Source organism: Scylla paramamosain, chromosome 9 (genome assembly GCF_035594125.1).
Source record: "Scylla paramamosain isolate STU-SP2022 chromosome 9, ASM3559412v1, whole genome shotgun sequence".
NCBI lineage: Eukaryota > Metazoa > Arthropoda > Malacostraca > Decapoda > Portunidae > Scylla > Scylla paramamosain.
The window spans coordinates 7,391,636-7,402,500 of NC_087159.1; the positions used below are offsets into that span (position 1 = coordinate 7,391,636).

The 10,865-nt window shown below is 39.3% G+C and overlaps 1 protein-coding gene across 2 annotated transcripts; it reads right to left on the reverse strand.

Moving 5' to 3' along the window:
- Positions 1–5: 5 nt before the first annotated feature.
- On the reverse strand, positions 6–8,455 carry LOC135103506 (B9 domain-containing protein 1-like). 2 transcript variants are annotated; one of them, XM_064009901.1, is made up of 7 exons: positions 8,094–8,452; positions 7,083–7,193; positions 5,173–5,344; positions 4,431–4,542; positions 3,563–3,671; positions 3,325–3,443; positions 6–1,274 (listed from the first exon to the last, which is right to left on the reverse strand). In XM_064009901.1, exons 3-7 carry the CDS (start codon positions 5,302–5,304, stop codon positions 1,105–1,107), a joined length of 642 nt encoding a protein of 213 aa, XP_063865971.1. In that variant the 5' UTR covers positions 5,305–5,344; positions 7,083–7,193; positions 8,094–8,452; the 3' UTR covers positions 6–1,104. The 2 variants fall into 2 exon arrangements, with proteins under 2 accessions (XP_063865971.1, XP_063865972.1); XM_064009902.1 differs by lacking the exon at positions 7,083–7,193 and having other exon boundaries at positions 8,094–8,455.
- Positions 8,456–10,865: the final 2,410 nt, after the last annotated feature.

Here is a 10,865-nt window from a genome sequence, read left to right on the forward strand (position 1 = left end):
TGGACATTATTTAATGCATTTTTTTTTTATTTCACATTAACATATAAAAAATGGAAATATATGACTAGATTCATACATGAAAAAATTCTCCAGACATTATTTAAAAAATATAAGATGAACACATAGGTATATTTTGTTTGTACTAAAGTATGTAGACTATAAATAATTCATCATCCATGAGAGGCATTTCACATTGGTAATCAATAGTTTCATTCATGCATGTGTAGTAACAGATCATGTAAAGGCCACAACATTATCAAGGTGGAAGGCTTCACTGTTGGTCTCAAAGGAAGATAGAGGGCCAGGCACAGCTGTCATGCAGCTCAAGACTCAAGAAAGAACTTAAAGGTTTGAGTTTGATCCTTGCACATGACAGACAATCTACTCTTTTTCTTACTTATTGGGAAGAACATCTGCTGAGGGAAGGGATCCAAGCCCTCTGTCCTCATCTTTCATAACAAACAGGAAACCTAGAGACACATTTTGTGGTTCCAAGTCTTAGAGATTCTTTTTATGTAAAACTGATAAATACAGTTAAGGCTCATAAGGCAGCTCAAGACTCATAAGGCAGATCCAAGTGATCATTAATTAATGGCACTAGCAAACTGACCCATATTAGGATGTGTGTGTGTGTGTGTGTGTGGAGAGAGTCTATGAGGTGTTTCACTCTGATCACTGATCATTGCTCTACTTAAGCTACAGTACTTGTACTGTAAGCAACTGGAAGGTATTTTGGATTCAAGTAGTTATATATCATTACAACTAAAGTCATCACAACTAAACACTAGCTTCTTGTGCTGTTGTTAACATCAGAAATAAGGTGTCATATTTTGCACCACTTTTATAAAAGCAAACAGATTCTGTGCAAGCTTAGTGTATAAGATGGGTTGTCACAAAACCATGACTTCGTGAACACCATTATGACTAGATAAGTGTATTCTATATTTGGCTTAAGCTTTCTGCTGTCAGGAAACCTCTCATACTGGACACCAAGTTGTGTAACATGTGGACTAGGGTTATGATGTCCTCTACATTGCACAGATATTTCTGTCCCTGGCAGCAACAGCCATGGACACACTGGATCACATACATCCTGGTGGTGAGCTAAGCATCACTCTGACCTTCCCTTGGCACAGTAACAGTTTGGGGTGGGGGAGGGGCACCCAGGTAGGGTACCTTGGAGGGGGCACCACAGTCATATCCAAGCTTGGCAAAATCTTTCATCATCACATTAAAAGTAATGGTGATTTCTCCATGTGATCTCACACGCGTCACTGAAAGAAACAAACATATTCAAAGTATTAATCCTATCATGGAGGAGGATATATATATATATATATATATATATATATATATATATATATATATATATATATATATATATATATATATATATATATATATATATATATATATATATATATATATATATAGATAGATAGATAGATAGATAGATAGATATACAGACATTATAAAACTGGGATTAATTGTCAACATGTCTACATATAGACATTCACTCATACGACTATGTTAAAGGTGGACACAACTTTTTACTCTATGATATAGTTAGGTATATACATATGTGTATATAGATACTTTCTTTTTTGCTAACAAGATTATTCACATAAAATGTTATTTGGCATCTCAGGCCTGCTCAAATACTCAGGTATGGCTGAGAATGGAGAATGCCCGTCACCATCTGTCTTTTGTCACTGGCTGATGTGCATAGCATCACTTCTAACACTACAGATTCTTGCATTTTTTCTCTTTTTTTTTTTAAAGGTCGCTGTATCAGAAAAGGAGAAAGAGACCTGTAAAACTGGAAGATATGATGGCTATGCTATTGCATGATGATGATGATGATGATTTCATAAAAAAAAGTTGGTGGGAGGGAGGGAAATCACAGCCAGGTCACAAGTACCAGTAACTTTGAACTTTCTTATAAATATATGAGTATACAGTAGGGTATGTGACAATGCATGGTTGTTATAACATACAATTGCAATAACACTGAAATTTTAATAAATATTTAATTGGAATAACGAAATAAAACTGGTATAATGAATTTGCCACTTGTGCGAGCACTGGAATTTTAATGAAAATTCATTCAGAATAATGAACCAAAACTGGCAAGGTGAATTCACCATTCGTGTGAGCACTGAAATTTTAATACAAAATTAATTGAAAGAACAAACTAAAACTCACAAGACTAACTCACCAACTGTGCAAGCCACTGCTCACCCATCTGCTGCCTATCCCTTCATCCTTTTTTTCCTTTCCTCTCCCTTCTTTCCTCTTGTCTCAAACCTCCCTCCCTGTCACCTCCCCTCCCCCTTATCTGTCAGATCTGTCAGAGATAAGGGACAAGGGAGTGATACTGCTCTCTCTCTCTCTTAGAGAGAGAGAGAGAGAGAGAGAGAGAGAGAGAGAGAGAGAGAGAGAGAGAGAGAGAGAGAGAGAGAGAGAGAGAGAGAGAGAGAGAGAGAGTTGTCAGCAGTGATTGATACTTGTCAAAAAAGTGTGAACCTTTGAAAGGGTGATAATGCATGAAACTCAAGATGGTAAGAATTTAGGACTAGGCACGAAACTCAGGAGGGTACTGTATATATATGTTGCATTATATCAAGTGTAGTAGTAGAAATATGCTCATTTTGATTTATTAAAAAAAAATATATATTTTCTGGTTCCCTGGAACCAATTAATTTTTCCCCATAGGTTCCTCAGTTGCCATAATGCAAATTTGCCATAACAAACACTACAGTGGAACAAATCATGTTCATTGTCACATAACCTACTTTATAGTAAAATCAATTTATGGCAAATATTAATGAAAACATCAATATATAGATTCAATTTTATCTTCAAATTTGTGGCAGTCTATATATATGTAGACATCAATCTGGAATATCCATATGTAGGTAACTGTATCTTCTGAAAGATCAGCAGATTCTACTTACATAGTGACAGTTTTTTTTTTAAATTTCATGTTACATCTGTTGTACTGCTGGGAAAAGTTTAACCAAGTAAAATAAATTTAATTCTTAAATCTAGTGTGAGTAAAGAAATACATCATAGTCTTGTTCTTAACTTTGAAGTATATAATGTTGAAACAAACATGGAATGAGATTTTCTAAACCATGTGCTTTACTGAAGGCAAAGGCTGCTTGTAGTGATCTTGAGTACCCAAGTCTGCTACACTCACTGTACATGGTTGTGATGGCCAGTGTTGCAATCATATATATATATATATTTTTTTCACTTACACAACACAGCAAAAAACGTCCAAAGCCCTAGATTGCAAAATGTTATTAATTAATGCCTCACCTTCCCGTCCACGGCCTTGGGCAATGATTTTAGGGTTTAGGAATTCAGGTCTTCGGCCGGTAAGCCACGACATGAGCTTCTGAATGGTGGATGCTGACTCTGGCACAAAGGTTTTAAGCCTGAAAGTGAAATTACGTAAAAATTTGGTTGACAAGTAGTGATATTATCTGAGAAATATGACTTACAAATTATGCAGTACTAAGAGTCAGGTGGAAATAAGCAACATAGCACACAGTACCTGCGGGTGTGTGTGCCAGGAGTGAGGGGCACATGACAAGCAGCATATCCCACAATAACAATGTTGCCAAAGAAGTCTGTTCCATACACACTCAGGATGATCTGTGGCCCTGCAACAGAGGGTGAATATTTCAGTTTTATTTTCTTTACTGCCAGGAATTTCCTAGCAATATATGCAGCTCCTCACACAAAATACTGCATGGAATTTGTAATCTCTTTCATAAATCTTGCTTTGTGTAGATAAAAAGATTAGAATATAAAAGAAACTGCAGCATTGGAAAGTGGAAATGCAGTAAACCACACTAGAGTTCCTGTGTTCAAGAAAATATTTGTCAAAGATCTGCTTTGATTCACATTCATCTCAGTGCAATAAGTGAAGTTACAATGTTGTCCTGGCCTTTCAAATGCTGATCAAGTACAAAATACACATCATTACATTGGATTTATTGTATGACATTTGAAGTTTGATAAACCAAGACATATCGCCAGTGAAGATATGAATGAGATGCAAGTCATTTGGAGACTGAAGAAAGGATTAAGGTTAAACATAACATAAAGGATTGGAGAGTCATCTTGTAACATGGAACGGCTAAAAATATAACACTATTGTACAATGAGTATGTAATTAATCTTGGTCTATGCATATCAGCTGTCATTTAGTATGTGTAGGATTATCAAACTCACCACCACGTGGCTTGCCTGTGTTAAGCCTCTGCAAGGGATGCCTATGACAGAAATGCCCCTAAGATACTTTGTCCATTATTATATTTTCATCTATGTCATAAAACACTTTTATACAACACTGCAGAATGTTTCCTCATATATTCAAAGTGCATACCATGTAAGAGTTGTAAGATACTACAACTTACAGCCAAAAGGATTTGTTGACTTGTACGTAATGTCTATTGGAAAATTCCACACAAACAACTGCCTCTCATCATCGCTACAACAAGCTGTCTGTGACACACATTCCTCCAGTCCCTGTGAGAAACAGTGGAAAAAATTGTGGTGGTTATAAATAACACAAGTGAACAAATATATTTTGTTCCAGTGGGATAAAACTTGACAGAAGGATGTTTTCTAAAGTATCCTTGCCCTTAAGTAAGAAACCACAACTCTGTTCAGTTCACAAGTGTCTTTGTGAATAACAACAGCAATAGCATGATGCTAAGTGAAGATTAGAATGAAGAGAAAATTGGCCTGTATAAATGATTCAATATACAGTCCTTGATAAGAGTGGTAAAAAAAATATTAATGAAAAAAGATAGTCATAAAAGGTTCTGCAGGCAGGGAAAGCTGCAGCCATGTAGGAACTGTAACAAAGCCCGTAAATGGTTGTGATTTACAGGTGACAAGAGAACTGCATTTCTGTATATAATTCCACAAGAAAAGCAATGTTATCGTCTCTAACCCTCAAGTTTCCACACTTGATTAATGGATTCAGATAGAAGTAAAAAGTTATAATGACAAAACAGAATATTTAACCTCACAGATCTCACTCATATTGACTTTGAGTGGCCAACTGATACGAAACACCACAGCTAGCTACTGACTGACTCATATGGCACATGGTAGTCTCATAACACTGAGGCTTAAGTTGGAGTAACTCACTGACACCACCTCCCAGTCCTGGCCGGCAGTGAAGCAGTAGTTGAAGTGGAGGTTGTCTCCCCCCATGAAGCGGCCGGCCTCCACCTGCCCTGACACACTGAGCAGGAACACACTTGGCGACGACACAGACATCACAGCGACAGCCGAGCAGACAGATCACAATTTGGTATATCTGTGAAGATATCATTATCACCATTCTGTGTTCCATCTAGTGTCACAATTTCTAGCACTGCAGGCACTCATGGCTGTTGCAAGCACTAGGATCCTACCCAAGATGCACAGGGTTATGAATGTGTCAGCAACCTTGGCCAATTGTTTCTCCATTCTTCATTATTCTGCTTTATATTGATATGTCATTGTAAGAACTGACAAAACCTGAAAGAAGAATGAGGTTATATGGGCTTAAGATTTAATGGACAGATAAAAACTGGCAATAACTGATAAAAGATCCAGAAATCAGAGTAGGTCCTTCACAGCTTATGATTGGTACTGTTTACATTAGTGAGTTTTACTTTCTTTCTTCATGTGAGATAAGCTATTACTTCCAAATTCCCAACACTCATGTGACTTTCTTGTTCTGGATGCACATATTCTTAAAGAATCGTTATTTTATATATGATGTGTATATTTGTTTTTTAGAAGTGTGTGTAATACATAACAGCAATAGTAGTGTGGCCATGTGTTTTCCAACCCAAGTTTGAAGTAGGTGCCACAGCAGGCTTAGTTGAATTTAATACAGGGGTGTGGAATTTGAGTCACTTGTGTGTATTATGTATTCAAATCTGAATATTTTCATAGTCATATCAACATGTAAATGTAATTGTGCCTCATAAATACAACTCATATATTTTAATTCATGTGGTAAGATATCATAATTTCTTTTCAATATATATAAGTGAAGATGTAGAAAATCTAAGAGAGAGAGAGAGAGAGAGAGAGAGAGAGAGAGAGAGAGAGAGAGAGAGAGAGAGAGAGAGAGAGAGAGAGAGAGAGAGAGAGAGAGAGAGAGAGAGAGAGAGAGAGAGTTTATATTACAGCATAAAAAATCAGTTCAAACTCGGTGGTACTTAGATCCTCCCCTAGAATTCAGACTGATTATCTTATCTGATAGGGTTCAATAAGGACAGTATTCAGTAATTGTTCTATTGTTCTTTCTTTCCTGACTGAAAAAAAAAGTCTTGAAACATGTGGTTGTATTTTGTGGCCACAAATGAAGCAGACAAGCTGATGGTGTATCCTTTGGTGCTGGCCACTGGTATGGTATTTGGACACAGTACCTGGCTGATGTACTCCACCTATAATATTGCATATGTTTTGATTCACTCTGTGATTTAGATGAAGTCATAGCTGGAATATGTTGAGAAACAAGAGATACATACTGCCTTAGAAACTGTGTAGTAACACTGGACAAAGTGGTCTCCATACAGAGGGCTGTAACATATTGGAATGGCATTTCAGTGGGCATTTTTTTATTAGATTTTTGTTGCCCTTGGCCAGTGTCCTTCCTACATAAAAAAAAAAAAAAAAAAAAAGAAAACATGCAGTTCCCCACTCTTAGTAAGCAAACTGGCCTGTGAGACGAGTGAAATACTGAAAACAGTTTATATTGACAATGATGAATATGGGGACATGTTATTGCTTACCTAATGATTCTTTGTGGACATGTTATTACTTACCTAATGATTCTTTGTGGGTGTAATAAGAAATTTTCTTGTTCTAATACTGTCCCCACCTCAGAGATACATGAGCCTGAAGGTTTTGTATACTTAGTGATGGTAAAGAGGCTAGAGAGCTATATAGGTAATTTATAAGGGTGCCTCTTCTCAGAGTATCAGCCTTTAGTTTGTCATACCTATTTTAGAATGTATTAATGCATGGACTGGTCAGGACACTGGAAGACTTCCACTTACTGATGACTCAGGTGTTAAAAAATTCACTCTTCTTTGTTGCCTGGCATCTTGTTTTTTAAAAGCTTGATATAGTGTCCTTCTGTTTGTATGGAGAGGTCCCTTTGGATGAAACTGAAAAAAAATGAGAGCTGTTGATGTTTTCCAGGCCATGCAAGGTCTTGTAGGCCTGGATCATGTCACTCCTCATTCTGTTGTGAATTGGTCTTTTCTCATATGGAAAGTTTCTTAAAGCTGGAATTAGTTTGGTTGCGATGTGCTGTACCTTCTCGAGGTTATCTACCTATACCTATGCCTGTGGGCTTCAGACCTAAGTGGCGTACTCTACATGAGGGCGAACCAGGGTCTTGTACAGTGCTAGAAATATGCCCTTGTCCATGTATGTATATGATTTATTTGTCATTTCAAGTATTAAGTTTGCCTTTTCTGCAGCCTTGGAGACCTAGGTTGCAACTTTGAGGTCTGGGGTGATGTGCATACCCAGATCCTTTTCCTCAGTAGTGGTACCAAGACTCACTCCCATCCAGTACTGATGTTCTGAGTTGTCTTCCCAGGTGCATCACCTTACATGACTTTGTATTTATCATACCTTGATAAACTGACTTTGTATTTATCATACCTTGAGTTAAAACTGGGTATAAACAGGGCTGTTACCATTTTTGGGCAGTTTCTCTTATTCTTCCATCATTCTGATTGGAAACGAATTTCTTTTGACACTACACTGACAGATAGTGAGGATAAAGTGGGTATATCAATGAACACAAGCCACTGGACACATCCCCAATATCATAGCTATCTTACTTCTCTTAATGCATTTCTCATTAATGTGAAGATAAGGGTAGCTTGCTAGATGGGTGGAAACCCCTTCCGTAAATTAACTAAGCTGATGTTACTGTTCGCCTGTGCTGCATCCAGGTAATAGCTCAGGCGATTTTTCTGAAATCTTAATGTAAAACACCAAAATAAATCAAGAATAAATAATTTCGGCCTTGGAATTTGATAGGTGCTGCTTACCGAAAATAAAGCGCTTCAGTGTAGAGGCGAGTGTGCAAGCAGCGTCTCCTCCTGGAATGTTGAGGCACAGGTGAAGTGCAGCGTTTGTCTATGTGCGTGTATGGCGGTGATGATGTTCTTCCTGATCTATTAGGTCATGGTGGTCTGTTACCTGCAGTCGTTGGTGTTTAGCCTGAGTGTTGGGCCGCTTGTCAACACACGGCGGGGTTTGTTTACCAACACTAGCGCCGGCGGGAGTAAAGCTTTTCATGATTAGAGAGAGCGTGCCTTTGTGTCCTGAACGATTTTTCTTTCGTTCGTGTATTAGGTAATATTTCTGATTTACCTGTACGAAAAAAATAATAAAAAAGTAACAATACTTGATGAGGAGTCCATACGGGTGCCCGCTGGTGAATGGCACCAGCATATTGATTAGGTAACATTGTTTGCTTCAGTCTCACAGCGAACTAGTGAATGATTATAATTACGTAGCTATTACTGAGCCCTCACCAATGTTATAACGCCACATGTGCAAAAGGGAAGTCAGTCAAGCGTATAGTAAACTGGTAACATCATCATTGCAGCTGGCCAGACTAAAACTGCAGTAGGTTGATGGTGTGGTGCATAAGGAGAGGTGAGTGGATGGTGAGGTGCAGAAGGGGAAAGCATCTCACGGAAACGCTTGAGGGGTAAAGGGGAAAACTGTTTATGTTTCCCCACTCAAGTGTATGAAGCATAACTGTGATAGACAAAGAAAGAGAAGTGGGCAATATATATCATAATGTCTTTAGATATCAAGTGTTATATTAATGTGTCATACTAAGTAAATGTACTTTTCCAAACAATAGCATGTATGTAGTTTTAAGGTGAAAGGTAAAGTAAAGAAATGGATGAGGAATAAGGAAGAACGTTTTTGGCTATTGGAAAGACTATTAAGTTAAGTTCGTCTAAGGCTTCTGCAAGTCAAGTTCCGCCCTGTTTCGTGCACAGTGTGTCTATTGTAATGCTGTAAGCACATCCTCCTCAGCACGAAAATACTCTTAGCTAGGCTTGAAATACTCGTAGCTGTGGCTTTAGCCCTGAGTGATTGCACGCAACGACGCCAGCGGGAGCACACACACACACACACACACACACACACACACACACACACACACACACACACACACACACACACACACACACACACACACACACACGTTAGGAATCCTCTTATCATTAATTTAAATTAGACCTGTATTTTTACATCAAGGTGATAAGCACGACAAATACTCCGGGAAAAAAAAAATAGCGAGCTAGTTTTATACCACATGTCATCCTGTCAGTTTTGTTTTTCTGTCCTGATATTGTTACGCTTTCAGACATGAACTTACGTGGCCGGCAAGAGAGGGAACAACACAAGGCTTGGACTGTGGGGTAGAAGTGTGAATGAAATTGTGTGATCTTTAATAATAACCCCTCTCTCTCTCTCTCTCTCTCTCTCTCTCTCTCTCTCTCTCTCTCTCTCTCTCTCTCTCTCTCTCTCTCTCTCTCTCTCTCTCTCTCTCTCTCTCTCTCTCTCTCCGAACATAGTATCTCACGTGTAATGTATTTCTTTCTTCAGTCATTCACCTCTTCATTCATTCATTCACTGGACAGGTGATTTTATAGAGAACTGTAGTACATTTCCTCCTCCTTGTCCTCCTCGTCCTCGCCCTTGTTCTCGCCCTCGTCCTTGTGCTCGAGCTCGTCCTCACCCTTGTTCTTGTACTCGCCCTTCTCCTCGTCCTTGTCCTCGTCCTTGTCCTCTTACGCCGCTGGAGGTAAACGCCCTTTTTTCATGGACATATGCACTTTAGTCGCCATTGATCCCTCCGGCAGCAGCACTCCCCCCTTCCCTCCTCCTCCTCCTCCTCCAACTCCATCCATTACACACCCAACTCCCAACTTTCCCCCTCTCCGTTCTCTTCCTCGTCCTCTCTCTCTCTCTCTCTCTCTCTCTCTCTCTCTCTCTCTCTCTCTCTCTCTCTCTCTCTCTCTCTCTCTCTCTCTCTCCTTCAGTAGTATTCATGGGCCATGGTGGAAAAAAAGGGTTAATTCAAGCAGGTAACTTCATTGTAAGGCAGGAGGTTGGCTTACCTGATATTCCTGTGTCCCTCTTCTTCTTTTTCCTCCTCCTCCTTCTCCTATTTTTCTTTTTTTTTTTTTTTTACCTTTTTCTGTCATTCTTTATTCGTTTCTTCATTCTTTTCCATCTTCGCCGCCTCTCTCTCTCTCTCTCTCTCTCTCTCTCTCTCTCTCTCTCTCTCTCTCTCTCTCTCTCTCTCTCTCTCTCTCTCTCTCTCTCTCTCTCTCTCTCTCTCTCTCTCTCTCTCTCTCTCTCTCTCTCTCTCTCTCTCTCTCTCTCTCTCTCTCTCTCTCTCTCTCTCTCTCTCTCTCTCTTGGTTATACGTAATTGCTCTTCCCTCCTCCTCCTCCTCCTCCTCCTCCTCCTCCTCCTCCTCCTCCTCCTCCTCCTGCTCCTCCTCCTCCTCCTCCTCCTCCTCTCTTTTCCTCTCTCTCCACTTTCCTTCCTTGTTCTCCATTTTCTGCGTAACTCTCCACATTCTGCCTTCCTACACACTGCCATGCTCCTCCTCCTCCTTTTCCTCTTACTCCTCCTCTTCGTCCATTGTGCCGAGCCTCTCTAACTTGCAGATTAGATAGTATAGTTTCCCCTAGTTTCCGCCAACAACATCTAAGTCTTTGTCCTCCTCTTCCTCCTCCTCCTCTTCTTCTACGACTACCACGCCGCCACGCATCACTCCACTGTTG